Source organism: Trachypithecus francoisi, unplaced genomic scaffold, assembly GCF_009764315.1.
Source record: "Trachypithecus francoisi isolate TF-2019V2 unplaced genomic scaffold, Tfra_2.0 Lachesis_group2, whole genome shotgun sequence".
NCBI classification, from domain to species: domain Eukaryota; kingdom Metazoa; phylum Chordata; class Mammalia; order Primates; family Cercopithecidae; genus Trachypithecus; species Trachypithecus francoisi.
Window position 1 is genome coordinate 139234342 of NW_022681465.1, and position 19342 is coordinate 139253683.

At 51.0% G+C, this 19342-nt stretch overlaps 1 protein-coding gene across 12 annotated transcripts in view; it reads right to left on the reverse strand.

Moving 5' to 3' along the window:
- TNIP1 (TNFAIP3 interacting protein 1) overlaps positions 1 to 19342 on the reverse strand; it is a 59294-nt gene that overhangs the window by 21009 nt on the left and 18943 nt on the right. For 9 of the 12 annotated variants that reach the window (XM_033180639.1, XM_033180637.1, XM_033180640.1 and 6 more), the window contains 6 exons: positions 15363 to 15534; positions 14004 to 14138; positions 12512 to 12597; positions 10121 to 10201; positions 6372 to 6563; positions 1784 to 1878 (listed from right to left, as the gene is read on the reverse strand). In XM_033180639.1, the coding sequence (XP_033036530.1) occupies positions 1784 to 1878; positions 6372 to 6563; positions 10121 to 10201; positions 12512 to 12597; positions 14004 to 14138; positions 15363 to 15498 (725 nt within the window). In that variant the 5' untranslated portion in view covers positions 15499 to 15534. Of the gene's footprint in view, positions 1 to 1783; positions 1879 to 6371; positions 6564 to 10120; positions 10202 to 12511; positions 12598 to 14003; positions 14139 to 15362; positions 15535 to 19342 lie in introns of those variants that run through there. The other 3 variants (XM_033180641.1, XM_033180643.1, XM_033180642.1) reach the window with 1 other exon arrangement.

Sequence of the window (19342 nt, forward strand, 5' to 3'; positions counted from 1 at the left end):
CAGGCTGCAGGCTCAGAGCCTTCAATGTGCAATGATACTTAGCCTGAATTTATTAACATTCTTTCATTTTCCTTGTATTTAGAGTTATCTTCTATTTATCATAGGTAACTCTGTTTTCCACTTAAAGTTTTCTTTATAATTTTAAGTAAAAATATGAATCAAATTAAAGTAAAATTCTAAGTAACTAATAAGACAGGTGATAGAGGATATTGTAAAATTAGTGATTTTAGTCAGGTCTGACTAAAATGTTTCTCTCTTTCTTTTTTTTGAGATAGGGTCTCATTCTGTCACCCCGGCTGGAGTACAGTGGCCCAATCTCAGCTCACCACAGCCTCAACTGCTCCTACTCAAGTAATCCTCCCACCTCAGCCACTCCCCACCTCCCCCACCACACACCCCCACCCTCTTGAGTAGCTAGGACTACAGGCACACCACCATACCTGGCTAATTTTTTTGCTACTTTTTGTTGGGGCTGGGGGAGGGGTGGTGATGCATTTCACCAGGCTGGTCTCAAACTCATGAACTCAAAGCAATCCTCCCACCTTAGCCTCCCAAAGTACTGGGATTACAGGTGTGAGCCACCGTGCCCGGTCACCATTTCTTTATGTTCTATTTGCCAGCTGAGTTTCCACTTGAAAAGCCAATAAGTAAAGTGACTTTCCCAAAGTCATACAGGAAAGACTTGCATTCTTGCCTTATAATCCGTAAGTCTTTTCCCCAGCTTCAGTTTTTGAATCCATGGATGGGGTCAGTAGGGCTATAAAAACCCCAAAACTGCATCCTTGGCCATCCAAAAGCAAATAAATTACACACTGATTCAAAATAACCAATGGCTCAGTAGTTAAACATTACTTCTGTGGCCATACTTAAGAAGTTTATATTCCTTCTCTTTCTATTGATTCTAATAAGAAAAAGAAGAGGAGGAAAAAACAGTGGCAAGTTCTGTCTATAACACAGGCCTTTCCTATATGTGCCTGAGCCCAACTGGTACCCAGCAGATGACTCATCCCCCAAATTGTCCAGGACCACAGTGCAGGCAGGAATTGTGGCCACTCAGAGGATGGAGAGCAAGGAGGCCCAAGTTCTTGTTGTAAGACTCCAATCAAGTCCGTGCCTCTCCCTGGGCCTCAGTTTCCCCTCTGAACAGTGAGGGGTCTGGCCTGCATAATCTCCAAGGGCTTGTCAAACTCTGACAGTCAAGATCAGCGTTTCCCAAGGCGTGATCCTGGGCCTACCTCCGTCACAATCACAGAGACTCCTGGTGAAATGCAGGCTCCTAGGTCTTGCCTAAGACCTGTCAATTCAGAATCTTGCAAAGGAAGGAAGGGAAGGCATATAAACTTGTAATGCCTTTCCCTGACCCTCAACCCTCAGTTAAGTCTAAGCCCCCTAGTCCAGAGGGGGAACTCTGATGGTCTCAGGAAGACAGAGCAGGTCAGGATGGTGACCAGCAGGAGGCAGCAAAGTCCTGAGTCCTCTGGCACAGCCAGTTCACTGTTAACAGGGGAGAGGGGCAAGTGTTGGAGGAGGAAGGAAGTGCAATCTATGCTGATTTTCTTCTGAAGTTCTCAAAGCACTCTATATACGTCCCAAGGTGGCAAAAGGGCCAGAGAGAAAATACCAAAGGAGCCAAGGAGAAGGATCAAGAGACATAACCTCCAAACAGGGCTCTGGGCACAGGGCCCCAGAGCCACGGTCCTCAACCCAGAAATCAGTGCTGCACACCAGCCCCTCCTCCTGCAGCCCCCACTCCTCACCCCTTCTCTGAGGGGCCTGAACTTACCGCAGCCTCTCGGCAGCCTGATCCCGCTGTTCCAGGCCCTTGTCCAACTTGGCCTTCAGAGCCTCGTTCTCCTTCCGAAGCTGCTCACACAGGGTCTGCCGGCAGGGGAACAGACGGGGTGAGAGGAAGGAGGGGGCACCTCCCAGGTGCAGACAGAACTAGAGGACAGGGAGGGGCTGCAGCCACCCTAGGGCCCAGCTCCTTATCCCCTTTGCCTGGCCTCACCCAATCCCTGTCTAAGGAGCTAAGCCACTTGGCCACCCACATGTCCTCTCCCTTGGGAGCCAACTACAGAGAAGCCTGACCAAGAATCAGCAGTGGGGCCTTCTGCTCCTCCAAGACAGACAGCTCCATCCCTTCTCCTTCGTCCCTGCTCCCACTGCCGAGACTCCTGTTCCCCACCAGCCTCCCCTGGCTGACTTCTACTCTTCCTTTGAAGTCTTAGTTTAAATCCCATCTCCTCAGAGAAGTCCTCCCTGACTCCCCCATCCAGCTACATTAGGCCAACTCTGTTATCCTTGCTCACAGCCCCCTGCTTTTACGCTTCTCAGCACCTGTGACAGATAAAGCTAAAGAACTGTTTGTGCCGCTGTTTTCTTAATATCTACCCCCCTTACTCCCAATTAATTCCTGAGCTCCCGGAGGGCTGGGACCCCTAACCATTCTCTTGTTCACGGTCAGATCCCCAGCCCCCAGCTCAAAGTCTGTGGAAGGAACAACATGACTGAACAGCCGAATGGACAAATGAACAGGCGAGTCCTGGGGGACCTGGAAGACACATCAATTTGCGGGTGTGAGAGGTACCCAGTGTTGCCAAGGGGAAAGTCAGAAGACGGGGCATTCAGTCATGACCTCACTATGCCCTCACGCCCTCACAATGTGGCTGTGACACTTGGTTCCCTCCTCTACAAAAGAAAGACAACTGTTTCTGTTTTTTTTTTTTTTTTTTTTTTTTTTTTTTTTTTTTTTTGGAGACAGAGTCTCGCTCTGTTGCCCAGGCTGGACTGCAGTAGCATGATCTCAGCTCACTGCAACCTCCACCTCCCGGGTTCAAGAGATTCTCCTGCCTCAGCCTCCTGAGTAGCTGGGACTACAGGTATGAGCCACCACGCCTGGCTAATTCTTGTATTTTTAGTAGAGACGGGTTTCACCATGTTGGCCAGGCTGGTATCAAACTCCTGACCTCAAGTGATCCTGCCTCAGTCTCCCAAAGTGCTGGGATTACAGGCGTGAGCCACCACACCCAGCCCAGGGACAACTGTTTCTTCTCTGCCTCCTCTATAGGGCTGCTGAGAGGGACAGATGAGACAGTGAGAGTGGAAGTGTCCATGAACCATCAGCCACTTGCTTATGTGTGGGGACTCATGTTGGGAGCTCTGTGAGCTGGGGATGGAAGAGGGGTCGCCAGACTCAGGGCCTCACAGGCTGGAGGGAAGGAAAGGTGCTGACTAGCAACGCTAACATACAGTGTCAGCACAGAGTTGTTCAATCTTGCCACAAATCCTCACTGAGCACCTGACCTGTGCCAGGTACATGGCTGGGTGCTTCTCCATATACCACTTCACTGGTGCCTCACAACTTCCCCAAAGCTAAGTAACTCATCTCTATGTTAAAGGTGGGGAAACCAGGTAAAATGATACAGTCTAACAGGTGCACAGCTGCTAAGACTCATCACTGGGATCTGGCAGACCCTACACTGGTGTCTCTTTCCCCTGTGATGAAAGATCAGAGAAGGGAGAGAGATGGTGCCCAAAGGAGGGGACAGTCTTCGAGCTGGGCCAGCACCAGGGCCATTCACTAGACAGCCATCTGCTGCCTTCCATCTCCCAAGCCCGTTGCAGGTGGATGCAATCATGTGACTAGTTCTGGCCAACAGAAGAGGTGTGGAAGGGACAAGCATCACTCCTGGGTTGTCCTATGCACAATTCTCCAGTCTCTTTTTCCTGGTAGCAGGGGCTGATGTGGATGTCTGGTACTCTAAAGGACACTGGAAGGTGGGGCCCCTGTCTCCCTGGGACTCTGAGGAACTGTGTAGAGCAGAAACAAACCCCTGCCACACAGAATAGGAGGGAAAACTTTTGTTGTGTAATTCAGGGAGATTTCAGAGTTGTTTTATTTCTGACTCACACAGGAGACTCTTGGGAAGGCTGAATGGAGAACACAGCCTTAAACTGAAGGTGGTTGGACAATGAGGGAGACGAGGCTCAGAAAACAGAAAACTGGCTGGGCATGGTGGCTCACACCAGTAATCCCAGCACTTTGGGAGGCTGAAGCAGGAGGATCACTTGAGCCCAGGAGTTCAATAGCAGCCTGGGCAACATGGCAAAACCCTGTCTCTACTAAAAATACCAAAACATTGGCCAGGCATAATGGCGTATGCATGTAGTCTCAGCTATTCAGGGAACTGAGGTGGGAGGACTGAGCCCAGGAGGTCAAGGCTGCAGTGAGCTGTGGTTGCACCACTGCACTCTAGCCTGGGTGGCAGAGCAAGACCCTGTCCCCCACCACCCCTCAAAAAAAAAAGAAATTGAAAAATTATTGTTGAGCCCATTCAGTGCCTAGCAGAGAGCCTTATGCTATACCTGACCTTGAACATGTTTAGTGAACCAAGAAACAAGTCAACGAATGAATGAGGAGGAACTGGATTAATATACCTCCACCCAGGCAGTAAAAATACCCGAGATGCCATGTCTCTGGGTGAGGCCTCCAGGGAACAGAATGGCCTGCTCCTGGTCCCTAAGGGAAGGCCAGGACAAGGCCTCACTTACTGTTCTACCCTTGCAGTCTAGAGGGCTGTTTCCTTGGAGTCTCTGGGTCAATGCCCTGAGTGCAAACCGGCCAATGCATAGAATCATCAGAGGTCATAAAGATCATCACCTTCCATCCAAGGCACTACGAGAGCTAATCTCTGAGTTCATTTGATTATTTATTCTTTTGTTCATTCATTCATTCACCAAATGTGTATGAAGTACCAGGAACTGGGACGCAACAGTGAATACAATAGACATGGTGCCTGCACCCCTCAAGCTTACCTTCTAGCAGAGAGTATAAGAAAAAAAAAGAGTATAAGAAAAAATTTATTAAATAAAATTATTACAAACTATGATAAGAGCTAAGAAGGAAATAAATAGGGAGGGGCCTGAAATAAAGAATAACAGAGGTTGGCAGGACCCCTTTTAGGGGACCCAGGATCTATCCCCATCTCAAAGCTGAAAAGTGGATGCACAAAGTGCTCTCACCCCAGACACCTTCCCACCCTGCCCACAGCCCAGGCACTGTGCCAGGCTCACCTTGCCAGGGTTCGGCCTGGATACCTTGAAGCCTCACTGACATCTTAAAGGGGTTCCCTTCTCTCAGCCTGGCCCTCCAGGCCTCTGCCTCTCGTTCAGCCTCACCTCCCAAAACACCCCTCCCCTCCAGGTGGGATGAGCGTCCTGCGTGCTCCTCTGCCCCCACACTTCTCCTCACACTGCGTCTCCAACCTGGTTGCCCTTCCTGCTTTTGGCAACCCAAGGTCACGCAAGGGGGACTCCCCCTTCTGCCATCAGTGGGGCACTTGAGTGCCTGCTGACATGAATGAGACCATAGACCAGAGGTAGACCATAGACTATAGACCAGAGGGCCTGCAGGGAGTAAGGAGGCTTCAAGTCACGGCTCTGTCACCAAGGTGGCGGGCGCTCAGATCACAAGCAGTCCCTCAGAAGCCTCTGTGTTGCCATCTTTAGAATGGTCACCAATTATAACTGAACACTTCCCCGCTGCCAAAGCCCGCAAGGCTAAGACCCTCCGCCCAGTGTGGATGCCCGTCATGAACTCCGAGTGGGGACCTCTCTTCCAGCATGGACTAGGTTCTGGACCACACTGGGGGCATCCTGTACATGGCCTCATTTAATGCAGCAATCTAACCATGGAGGCACTCCTAGCTCATGTTACTAATAGGAACATTGGGGGACAGAGAGGATGAGTGACTTGTCCAAGGTCATGCAGCAATAAAGGGTCATACTGGAACCAAAGACCATATAACTCCAAGGTCTGGCCTGGCCTAGCAAGGAAATCTAGCCATTCCCCACAGCCCAGGGAAGCTTTTAAAAGGAAGTCAAAAGGGGAGGCAGGTTGGGATGGATGGGCTTTGGCATGCAAGAGATCGAGATTCCAATCCCAACTTCACCATTTATCAGCTAGGTGATGTTGGGCAAAAAAAGGGCTGCTTCCCCACCTGTGAAGTGGTGATAATGAGGGTGCCTACCCTGGGGGGAAAGGGGCATAACAAAAGGAGTTGACCTTTGTTCCCTCCCTTCCCATCCCTCCACCCTGCACATGAGAAAGAAAGGCAGGACTGCTGGGGGTATCCCCAACCATGACACTCACATTGCCCATCCCATATTTCCCCATTTCCTTCCTGTTCCTCATCCCTCCCCACAACTTCCTTATCCTGTTCATCACCCTTAACAAAAAGCCCAAAGTCTGCCCACAACACAGACTTCAGAAGTCCCCATGGTACCCGTGGATTCCCAGGAGCAGGAAGGCGGGAAGAGCTTGGGGGGAAGCACACCTGCCTGTCTCGGGCCGCCCTCCCCATGTGCCTCACCTGCAGGATGGAGGTGCGCTGCTCATTCTTGTGCACCTTGGATGCCAGTCGGTTGAACTCCAGGGCCATGCGGCCCAGATGGGTGAAGAGCTGGCCATGGTCCGGCTCCTCGGCACACACACTCAGCGTGGTCTCCAGGCGCTGCAGGTGCAGCATCAGGTTGCCATCCTCATGGGGCAGGGGGCCCAGCACCTGGAGAGGGAAAGGGTACACGGCCCACTCTTCACCAAGGCCTGAGTAGGCACCGCCAGTCCATTCTCCCTCTGCTTCCTCATTTCTCATGACTCAGTTTCCCCCTGTGACCCCAGCTCAGCCCAGGGAAATTCTCCAGTTATGCAGGTTCCCTGTCTGGGGCTGACTCACAGGGCAGGACCCAGGACCCACAGGCCACTGGTGGCTCCACAGCAGCGGGGCCACCATCCTCCCACACACTGGGCCTTGCAGAGTGCCTGACAGTAAGTCACTTGTCTGCCGGACCTCAGCATCCTCATCTACCAACGCTTCCCTCCCTTCAACCTCACAGGGTTCTTAGGACGAGGAATTGACCCCTGAGAGCAGCAAGCCCAGAGAATGGACATCACTGTACAGTCAACCCTCCATATCCATGGGTTCTGCATCCATGGATTCAACCAACCACAGATCAAAAATGTTGTAAAAAAACAAACAGGCCGGGCATGGTGGCTCACCCCTGTAATCCCACCACTTTGGGAGGATGAGGCGGGCAGATCACAAGGTCAGGAGATCAAGATGGCCTGAGTGGTGAAACCCTGTCTCTACTAAAAATACAAAAATTCGCTGGGCATGGTGGCACGTGCCTGTAATCCCAGCTACTCGGGAGGCTGAGGCAGGAGAATTGTTTGAACTAGGGAGTCGGAGGTTGCAGTGAGCAGAGATCACACCACAGCACTCCAGCCTGGGCAACAGAGTAAGACTCTGCCTCAAAACAAAACAAACAACAAAAAAAAACTGTATTGAACATGTACAGAATTTTTTTCTTGTCATTATTTCCTAAACAATACAGTATAACAAAATTTAGCATTTACATTGTATTAGATATCATAAGTAACCTAGAGATGATTTAAAGTATACAGGAGGATGTGCATAGGTTACAGTGAACTACTACACCATTTTACATAAGGTACTTGAGCATCCATGGATTTTGGTATCCTCAGGGAGTTCTGGAACCACTCTCCCATGGATACCAAGGGACATCTGCATATACATCCTGCAACCTCCGCCTCCTGGGTTCAAGCGATTCTCCTGCCTCCGCCTCCTGAGGAGCTGGGATCACAAGTGTGCACCACTACACCGGGCTAACTTTTGTATTTTTAGTAGAGATGGGGTTTCACCGCAATGGCCAGGCTGGTCTTAAACTCCCGACCTCAGGTGATCCACCCACCTCGGCCTCGCAAAGTACTGAGATTACAGGCGTAAGCCACCATGCCTGGCCTACATGTGTGTCTTCTGGGGAATGGTCCAAGCATTCATCAGCTTCCGAGGACCAAAGACTCAAAACAGTTTAAGAACCACGGCTTCAGATATTTCAGAAAATCCCAACTAGTACAGTATATAAGAAACAAAGCACACTGTGGGCAAGATAGTTGACTCTCTAGTCTATCTGGAATACTCCTACTAAAGACAATTGCCTTGTTACGCCAATTCCACACCCAAGGACCTACAGTGTTACCCTACCGCAGACGGCACTGGGCCCAGCTCCCCTGGACGGGCATCTAAGGCCCTACAGCCTCAGGTTCCATCTGCAGCAGCATCCTGTTGGGCTCCCCACTTTACCCTGCCTGAACCCCCACACACCGGTCTGGTGTCTCTGCAAGTGTCCTCTCTGCCTCTGCAAGTTCTGCTCATCCTTCCCACCCTGCCCATGGCTCAGCTCCTCCAGCAGCCTCCCAGAAACAGTTACGCGAATCACAGGACATCAGAGCTACAGGGAGCCTCAGAGATCAGACTGGGAAACCAAGCTATGGGGAGGAGGAACTTGCCCAAAGTCGCCCCGTAAGTCAGTGGCAGAGGTATAATGAGAACTGAGGTTTCCTGACTCGCTCTCCAGTGCTCTGCTGCACTGACCTCCCATTTCTCTGAACTCTGGAGGAATGGTAACGACTATAACCACAACTTCAGGCATTCCCTGAACACCTGTGTAACGGCGTCAGTGCCACATTCTAACAAGAGGAAATGCTGCTGTTTCAACTCTGCATCCATTCCCCCACTGCCTCTTTCCATAAAGGAGCTGAGGTGGCAGATGCTGCTCTATTTAAGGCTCATGCAATGCTTCCCATGCCAGCGACTTCTCCAGACTACAAGCTTCAGAGCACGGGGGTGCTGTGTTGTCTTGGCTCAGTGGCTCAGGAAAGACAGGGCACACTGTAGAGCTAATGAGGAACTTACTAAGTGAGTTAAAGTTATCGGTCCAAAGTCAGAGTGAAACACTTTCTGAGCAGGGAATCGTGCCTCCATGGCCAGCATCTCAGAGCCCTCAGGGACAGAACAGGACAAGGGGACAGAAGGTTCCAGGAGACAGAACATAGAGAGCCTTTCTAATACTCAGAGCTGCCTGAGGCAGTGGTGAACCTTTCAACACTGAAGACATGCTAGTTAGCTAGATAACCACCTGAGGGGGCCTTGCACTGGGCACTGACAGGTACATGGGGCAACCAGTGAACACAAGCACATTTGTCAGCCAAACCTTTGTGAAGGGAGGCAGCAGGGATCAACATATCAGTGAAAGGCTAGAGCACTTACTGCTTGCACTAACAACAATTAAAGAAAAAAACTTGGCCGGGCGCAGTGGCTCAAGCCTGTAATCCCAGCACTTTGGGAGGCCGAGGCGGACGGATCACAAGGTCAGGAGATCGAGACCATCCTGGCTAACACGGTGAAACCTCGTCTCTACTAAAAAAATACAAAAAATTAGCCGGGCGTGGTGGCGGGCACCTGTAGTCCCAGCTACTGGGGAGGCTGAGCCAGAAGAATGGTGTGAACCTGGGAGGCGGAGTTTGCAGTGAGCCAAGATCAAGCCACTGCACTCCAGCCTGGGTGACAGAGGGAGACTCCTTCTCAAAAAAAAAAGAAAAAAACTTAAAAGTGGGAAGGAAGGGAGAAGGTAGGAATTTAGGATGTTTAAAGAATCTTCCAGACTTTTCACAATGGTTCTTCAATAAGTCAGTCATTTTAAGAGAGAACAGGAGATATAGTGAGGACAAAGGCAGCCAACATTGTAAGCTGTGGAAAGAGGATGCTGGGCAGAAGCTCCAGAGCTGTACGAGAAAGAAAGAGAGAGAGAGAGTGTGTGCGTGTATGTGTGCATGCATGCGTGTAAGTGGAAAGTTGAACCTCCTACCTGTGTACTCCAGGAGTCTGCACAAAGGGTAAATCACCTGTCTTACAGGGCCCTGGGCCTTCCTGACCCTTCTTTCTCCCCCAGGGTTGGAAGCCCACAGACCCAAAGGGCTGAGTCATAGTGTGCGGAGGTGCCTGGCCCCTGGCAGAAGGCAACAGGGCTGGCGAAGAGCCCAGGCTTTCACAACGGTTGGGTGCCTGTGTGCCCCAAGTCGGGGAAGTCACTAGCCCAGGAATTTGCATATGTGAGCGAGAAGCACCCTCTGCTCCTGCCCCTCGTGCATCCCCAAGTGACTCCAGGGTCTGAACAGGTTCTGTGCCTATCACATGGTAGCAAGTGACAAGACAGAAAGGGGGCAGCAGGTCAAGGCCGGGGGGCCTGCCCATCCACTCACCGTTTCATTGGCATGGCTGCTGCTCTCTGGTGGAGAACTCTGCTCCTCAGGAGTGACCACTTCAAATTCAGAGGAGGTGCCCTGTGCAGAAAGGAAGTCAGGTGCTGCCCGAGAGAAAAACAGCTCAGCCCTCCTCTGCGGCCTTGTGGCTGAGAGCAGCAAGGGGGACAGAATCTCTTCCCACTTTGAGTTCACAGGGACCGTTACATATCATCTCACATGAGATCACAAAGCAGGATTCTCGACAAGCCTGTCATAGCCCTCTACATAATGTGAGGTCATATCCCCTCGATGGCCAATCCTCTTCTGTAGAAGGGAGATGTGGGACTAGCTGACGTTGAGCCAGCAGCACTGTAGGATTGCACTTTTTAAGGCCGTGTACTTTTTAAATGCTTTCATGAGCTCTATTATTTCTCAGAGTGACCCATGGAGCGGGTCAGAAGGTTATATTCTCTTTGGAAAGATGAGGAAACTACAGTATACAGTTGGTTAATGCAAAAGCAGGGACCGAACCCAAGACTGCAGATCCAGCATTCCTGCCACAGCCCCAGAGTTGTCTCTTAGGCCCAGATGTCTCTGGTCGGTTTCCCAGAACACAGATGGCAGCTGTTATGGCCACCACCAAGCACGGTCCTGTGCTGGCCTTCCCAACTCAGTCCTGGAGATCCCAGAGGAGTGAACTAATCTGAGAAAAGTCCCAGAGATGATTCAACAAATTTGGAGACTCTTTCAGGATTCAACCAAATCCAGGGTGGCCAAGGAATCCCAGATTTTTTCACATCTTTCCGTCATTCCAAGTAGAATTATTGGTCATTCAACCAACTGAGATGCCAATGGCTCACCTGAACCAGCCGTTAGCTCTGGGATCCGGGATTTCCATGTCCCCCTTAAAACTGGTCTGCAGCCTCCCTTCATCCCAGAAAAGGGGCAGGATAGATGAGATGAGTCAGTGCTCAGCTTCCAGCTGACCCTCATGGCCACCAAGAACTCACCTCTGGCTCTTGGCCCTGCCCTAGAAAGTCTCCCTCCTCCATCTACACTTTCCCATTACCCATGCAATCTCAAAACAGGTCCTTCTTTCCCTGCACCTGATCTGTAGGATAAGGATGCTGAACTATACAATCCCTTGTAGGATACCAAGCAAAATTTCTCCAACCAGATCTGCAGGTGGTTTCTTTCTTTCTTTCTCTCTCTCTCTCTTTCTTTCTTTCTTTTTTCTTTCTTTCTTTCTTTCCTTCCTTCCTTTCTTTCTTTCTTTCTTCTTTCTTTCTCTCTCTCTCTCTTCCTTCCTTCCTTCCCTTCCTCCCTTCCTTTCTTTCTTCTTTCTTTCTTTCCTTTCTCTTTTTCTTTCTTTCTTTCTTTCTGTCTCTTCCTTCCTTCCTTCCTTCTTTCTTTCTTTCTTTCTCTTTCTTTCTTTCTTTCTTTCTTTTTTTTTTTTTAGAGGGTCTCACTCTGTCACCGAGGCTGGAGTGGTGGCATCAACATGGCTCACTGCAGCTTTGACTTCCTGGGCTCAAGTGACCCTTCTGCCTCAGTCAGCCTCCCAAGTAGCTGGAACCACAGGCACATACCACCACACTCGACTACTTTTTTTTCTTAGAGAGATGGAGTCTCTCTATTCCTGCCCAGGCTGGTCTCAAACTCCTGGGTTCAAGCAATCCTCCTGCCTCAGCCTCCCCAAATCCTGGGATTATAGGCATGAGCCACTGTGCCCAGCCTGTAGAAGATAGTTTCTGAGCCCTCTTTGAGAATGTGAGCTCCATGTCATATCTGTCTGTTTTTTTTTTTTTTTTTTTTTTTTTTTTTTGAGACAGAGTCTGGCTCTGTCGCCCAGGCTGGAGTGCGGTGGCCGGATCTCAGCTCACTGCAAGCTCCGCCTCCCAGGTTCACGCCATTCTCCTGCCTCCGCCTCCCAAGTAGCTGGGACTACAGGCGCCCGCCTCGTCGCCCGGCTAGTTTTTTGTATTCTTTAGTAGAGACGGGGTTTCACCGTATTAGCCAGGATGGTCTCGATCTCCTGACCTTGTGATCCGCCCGTCTCGGCCTCCCAAAGTGCTGGGATTACAGGCTTGAGCCACCGCGCCCGGCCTCATCTGTCTGTTTTCCTAGCACTGTGCACACTCAGTGATACTTAACAGTATACAACTTAGTAAGTGAGAAGAATTCCTTGTACATATCAGGGTCTTCCTGGTAAGTTTTAACTATGACCTTCATTTCAAAATGGGGAGGCTGAGGCCTCAGAGGGCTTGCGATGGACTTGCCCAATATCACCCAGTGAGTCAGAACACAGTTTCTTGACCTCGACCCTCTTTCTTTATGTTCTTGTATCTGTCAGTAGGACCTTGAGGTCCATCCAGACAACCTCCACCCATGACTCCAAATAAAACTTACACTGGATGGAGGCTTCTGGACTGGTGCTGGCTTATCACTGGGGCATGCAGGGGCTGTGGGAGGTGCTGTGACATTTGAGTCCTTTCCTGGAGAATCAAGAGAGCACAGATGAACTGATTGGGAAGGGGAAAAGCCCAGGTACCACCCTCACAAGGACAGCCCTTGACAAAAGGGTTCTCAGACAGGATTCCCCACGTGAGTGTGGGAGAATGGGAGGGGGTCTCACCAGGGCCAGGTAGTCTGAGAAAATGGCCTGCCCTGGAGTGACAGAGCAGAGCCTCAGCAGAGAGACCATGCTCCCTGGGCTTACTGGGAAAATCCCAAGTTGGCTGCTGCTCCTTGCTGCCCCAGACAGGCCTCAATGATAAAGACAATGATTTACAATTTAAAAAGTCTTTATGCATCTATTATCCCAGCCATTCTCATAAAGCCCCATGTGCCCATTTTAAAGGTCAGGCCACTGAGGCTTGGGAAGGTCATCAACTTGCCCACAGTCACATAGCCAGCAACTGCAAACTCAGGACTGAGCCTTGGCCCTCCCTCCCTGACTTCCTGCGGTTCTTGCTGCAGGGAGCTCCTTGAAGGCAGCTTCACTTCTCACTCTGGCAGTGGACCTGGCACCAATCAGGACCTCAGGAACACGCCGAATAGACAAGCAGAGGCTGGAAATGCCCACTGACTGAAGCACAGTGGACTCTGAGACCATCAGTTTCCTCCATTTGTCCATTCACCAAATGCAACCACCAGCCAATAGAAGGCTGTCACATTGGCCTGGGCCAGACACCATACAGTAGAGCTGCAGCAGGAGGCATCTGAGTCCAGCTGGGGTGGGGATCATTTTCATCCTGGTCCCAGACCTTGCCCTGGACTTGGAGACATGCCAGAGTAATGCACACTCTGTATGCATGGTAATGCCTCTACCATACATGGGACTTCAAACCCAAGTCACAGTCACTCTTTCCTTTAACAGGCAGCACACGTAACCTTACATCTGAAATACGCTGCAGCAGGCTAACAGGCAAGTCCAGCTTCTTCCCTGGGCCTCAGCTTCCCTAATTGTAAAATGGAAGCGCAGGGCACGACCAGGGAGCTTTCAACTCATATGCCAGCTCCAAGCGACAGGTAGTAACTGCTTAGAGCGCTATACCTGGCACATAGTAGCTGCTCATTAAATATTTGTTCACTAAATATGTTGATAAAGCCCCCAGGCTACAGGTCTGCAATGCAGTCAACTGTTGTGATCTATTACTCATGTCTGCTGGGGCCTCAGGAGTGCTGAGTCACTGGCTATTTTTAACAAGATTGTTTTGAAGTCCCTTCCAAATCTGACCTTCTGAGGGGATGTGGCAACCAAAATACGAATGGAAGGGTAGCCTGTGACCTAAGGATAAACCAGGGGATGTGAGTTTTGGCATAAGAAGGGAGTTCACTGTGAAGGATTTGGGCAGTTTAGTTTCAGGGAGGGTCAGAGGTACCCAGACTCCTCTTATACCTGTGAGCTCAGCCAGGGGGTCGAAGGAGCCCAAGGAGGGAGAAGGTGGTGGGAGCAGCTCATTGTCCTTCACTAGCTCCTCTGCCTTCTGCCGGAGCCTGGTCGCTTCCATCTGGGACTCCTCCAAAAGCTCCCCTAGAGGTATTGGGGAAGAGGAAGCAAAAGCATTTACTCAGTTCACTGTGCTGTTTCTCCCTGTCCCAGGCCCCTAACCCTGCTGCTGCCTGGCTTCCGAGGCTCCAGGCCCCGGACTTCACTCCCACCGTTGCTCTGTGGGCCAAATGGGACAAACTCCATGCTGGCCCACCACAAGAAACAGGCTAGAGCAAGGAAGAGGGCCCAGCAATCAGGGGACACAGGAGAGGAAGGAATCTATGAGAAACTCCTCGCCCCGCCCCCGCACCAGCCTTCTCTTTCTGCCCCACTCCCTTCACACCCAGCCAGGGGACTCCACAGAAAGCCAGGGGCCCCCCACCCTACCACCATAGCAGCCCGGGCTACCCACAGCCTGAGCCTCCAGGGCAAAGGGCTGCCTGCAGGGCAGAGACCTTGGATAATTCCAACCAGCCCTCTAGGCCTTCATTTTCCTTCTCCTACAAGCGGAGATGGGGAAACTTGACTCCTCCCTCCCCAGTCGGCTATCCCAAGCAAGGATCTGCAAGCAAGGAGAAAGCATTTTAAAAATCAGGGAGCTATGCACCCCTCTAAAACCTGAGACTAGAAAAGGGAGCAGCAAGGCAAAGGAAGAATTCCAGGAGTGTGGAAGAAAGAGCCCCCTCTGGATGGGAAAATCAATGAAAGCCTTGCCTGGAGGAGAAAGGGATACAGCAACTGGGTGCTGATGCACAGGGACTGTCGGTCATGCAGAGGGAGGTGGGGTTGTTCTAAAGTGGGGACGGCTTGAGCAAGAGCCAGGAGAAGAGAACTGGGGGATCTACCACCTCCTTGCTTCAAGCCAAACTCTGTTCCCTGCTCCAACACCTGGGAACACGTGCCCCAGTTGCCCTGGTGATGCCAGCTCTCCCCATCTCTCGTGCCCCAGAAAGAGGAGGCCATTCTAGTTCCATGGCCACAAACTGGGCCTTCCAGCCCCCTCTCCCTTAGCCCACACCTCCCTCTTGGACTTGAGTCCCGTCATCCTGGTTTTAGGGAGCTGAGGAATCGGGGTTGGGAATACTGTCACCATGCTACATGATGCATAGAGACAGCTGTGAGGCAGGAGCCAGTGCTGGGCCAGGAGGGACAGGGATGACTTGGGCAGAGGCATATGCCAGCTTCATTCTCCACTGCTGGTAGACGGACTGGCATCACACTCTGCAGGGAGGGGCGCTCGCAGGGAGGGGACAGGGTCTGCTTTACCTAACATCTTTATCCCTTGCATTTTTTCCTTCAGCCGGGAATTCTCCTTCACTAGGCGCTCAAAAGCTGCGGATGCCTCTCCTGAGGGCACGCTGCCCCCAGGGTCGTAGATCCGGTACGGTCCTCTCCCTTCCATGAGGGTAGCTCAGCCCCTGCCGTGGTGCCCGCCTGGCTGTAAGGACAACAGCAGCATATCAGCAGGCTGGCCAGGCCATGGGGGCATCCTTTGCAGAGAAGCTCTAGTGTGTCAATGCCCCAGAAGGCAGTCCCCCGCTATAGGCTGGTCTGACCATATTACAGCAAAGCAGGACAGTCACCTCCTTTTATCTGGACACTTTGCCTCTATTAATACAACCTTAGAATGGCATTAGTTTCTCTTAGCAGCCTCAATGCATTGTTGACTTGTTTGGAACAGGAGTCCAAATAAACAGTAGGGTGCAATGTGGGATACAAGAAAGAACCTGGACTTGGGGAAAAAAAAACAAATCTGAGTTCATGTCCTGTCTGTGAGGTCCAGAAGAACAGGAATCCCATATGTTTTACCCATCATTGCATCCCCAGAGCCTACCACAGTATTAGCTATGAATTTCGCCCAATAAACACTTACTCAATTAAAGGCCTAGCCATTAATTTACTATGGGATTGTGGGCAGTCCCTTCCCCTCTCTGAGGGAGGGAAATGAAAGTCTTAAGTTAATTCAGTAATCTTTAAAGTAAAATGTTTGTACCCTAAGGGATAAGCAAGTCAACTCAGTCCAAAGTTCCATTTATATGTGTACCATCTTCTTTAAAAAAAGAAAAGAAAAAAACACCCTGACTAATATTTAATACACTGTCACCCTCCTCCGTGAGTCTCATATCATGTATGGTCTGTCCCTTGCAGTTCTAAGGAACAGAGAATTTTTCATCAAACCACTGTCTATTTGAGCACCAAGGCTTTTTTAGTAATTGTTCAGTTTCATCTGCTTTATGTCACTGAAACCAGCTGGAAAGGTGATTTTAGAATCCTAGCTCCGTGACTTAGCGGAGAAGCTCTCTGTCCATTCACTCATCCATTCAACAATTACTTATTGAGCATCAACTCTGTGCTAGGCACCAGTCTGGGTGCTGAGGAATTATCAGCAAACAAAACAGACAAAACTCCTTCATGGAGTTTATAGTCTAGTGGTGAAAGCAGAGGAGGGTGGTGGGGAACACATTATTTCAGGTGATCAAAAAGTCTATGGACAAAAATTTGGCAGGGAAGGGTGAGGCAAGGAATTTCATTTTAAATGGAGCTGACACGAAAGGCCCCATGGAGAAGGAGCTATTTTAGCAAAGACCTGAAAGGGGTGAGGGAACTAGCCATGAAGATATCTGAAGGAAGAACACTCTTGGCAGAGAGAACAGTAAGGGCAGAGGCCCTAAGGCTGAAACACCGAGCCAGCCTCCAGCCCTCCAAATAGCTCTCCAGCATGAAAGGGCCCCCAAGGCCTCCACTGGGGACCTCAGAAGGGTTTGGGGGCTTGGCATCTTCCTCCTAAGGTCACCACCCCCAAGACAAAAACTGTTTCATCAGGAATCCTCAAAGACCCTCCCAAGTCCACACCATGCTCTGTGGGTCCTTGGCTCTGCCAGGCGACTACGACTGTACCACCCTGCTTCCGAAATGGAAATGAAAGATCAGAGTGAGAAAGGATTAATGGCAACACCACCATCCTTGAATCATCTCCTTGCCAGGCACTGCATTAAATCCTTCAGATATACAATCTTGGTGGAGCGGCACAGTATCTAACATGTATACTAATCTATCTGCATTTTACAAAGAAGAAACTGAGGTTCAGAGAGGTTAAGTAACTCAGCCACGATGACCCGGCCAGCAATAAGAGCCAAGATGCAAAGTCAGCTCTGCCTGCTGTGACTCTAACCCCCACCACACTCACACAGCCAGGACACAGAGCCAGAGGGGCAGACTGGGAGTTCAAGTCTGTTTGTAGGGCAGCACCACGCTATCAGGTCACCTCTGGGCAGTTTCCCTTGCCCTGCAGCATAAGAACCAAAAAGGACTTTTCCAAGAGCATCCATAGGATGGATTGGGCCAGACCAGAAAGAAAAACAAAGTTCTGATGAGCAGGACCCCTGCTCCCAAAGACTGACAGACAGAAGATAAATACACCATGTGGGAGGCACCCACACCCTGCTGAGCCCGAGAGGCAAAGGACGGCTACCCACATGCCCAAGTCATCACCTGGCTTAGGGGCGACTTGTTTTTAACCTGAAAGGTCAATGTTCTACAGCAAAGCACAAAGCGCAGATGTTTCCACTGAACTAAGAAACAGTGTGGGGGCAGCACTTAGCACTGTAATGGCACATAGTAAAGTACTCAAAAATGTTGACAGATGTTGGAGGTCCTTCCCCTCTGCTCGCCTCTGTCCTCACGAGCCTTGCCACCCGGTACAGCATGTGTCTGACCGGTGCGGGCACTGGCCATCCGGCTGGGAACTTCCTGAGGCAGGAGCATACTCTGCACATCTTTATATCCTGTCGGGAGCACAGGAGGGTGGGCCTTCCTTGAGAGCTGCTTGGAGTTCAAGAACAGTGAAACAGAGGACTAGAAGGGGCCTGGAGCCACCTTGCATGAAAAGGACAGCAGTGTCCTAGTTCCTGTCCACCACTATGCATGCACCCCACATGGAACTCACAGTCAACACCACAAGAAGGCGTGGGGAATTTCTTACTCAATGTCTGCCTTGTCCTGTAGATTAGAGGCTGCATTAGGACAGAGAGCAGTCCATTCTCTGTGCCAGGGTATCTTCAGAGTGGCCCAGAGTAGGGCCTCGGCAAACCTTGAATTCAGAGAAGTCAGACTGAAGGGAATGAGCCCTTGACCCTGGCCCTGCCTCCTGCAAGGCCATGTCCAGCATCCCAGAGAGAGCCTAACCCTGACCCACTGACCAGAGGCACTTGGACACCCAGACACTTCTAGAATCGGGGCTGGGCCAGCCATGCTCCCTTAGAGAGGCCCAGATGTAAGGTGAAGGGACAAAGCAGGATACAGGATGTGGGAACTGAAACCCACCCCATGTCCTCTGAAACACGCAACACTCAGTTTCTCTTGGCGCTGGGGAGTCAACAGGGAAAGGGGTTCATGAGAAGCAAAAAGGGGGCAGACAGAGCTATGCTCCCCTACTTTAGCCTCAGGGGGCAGAGCTTGGGGAGAAAGAAAGGCAGCGGGCAGAGGAAACACAGGAGAAATATCCTATTGTGGGAAAACCCTCTCTGGAGATCAGAGGAGCCGCCCCCAGAGGGCCTGGACTTCTGGAGGAAAGAAAGACAAAGAGGGAAACAGGGAATTTCCAGGTCCTGCTGACTTCATGCCCAGATGGTCAGCGGCAGCCCCTGGATGACCACTGGGCAGACAGGAACTCTCCCTCTGATCAGTGAGGTTTTTATAACTTCTCCCAGAGAGAGGATTCATTCTCAGGATGACAGAGCTGGAGGGGACTCTCCAAGGGCAATGAGGCGAATCCTGCATTAGCAGGTGGGAGAGAAATGTGCCCAGAAATACTCAGTGGATGAGGGGCTGCATTAGAACATGATGACGGCATGTGCTCCCCTCTGCTGTCCTCAAACCACAAGTGTGTTTTCAAAGGCGAAAAGGAACCACTGACCACTCCCCTCCATACAGCAATATCTGGAGTTCAGAGCCCAAGAGTCCTTGGGCATGAGCTCATCTGACTCTCACTCATGGCACAGGCAGTGCAGCAAGGCAAGGCCCTGAGCAGGGAAGGCCAAGGTCACAAAGGAGTCAGGATGGAGCTGGGACCAGAAGATCCCTGCTCTCCCTCCAGGGTGCCCACAGCCCATCCTCCATTTCCCTTCCTGCCCAGCAATCCAATGGCACACCACAGGCCCCCGCCACATCTTCTCGCGGAGTCTCTATCCACCTGGTCTGGTTCCACAAACTACAAATCAGCAGGTGCCCCACCAGCAGTGGGACTC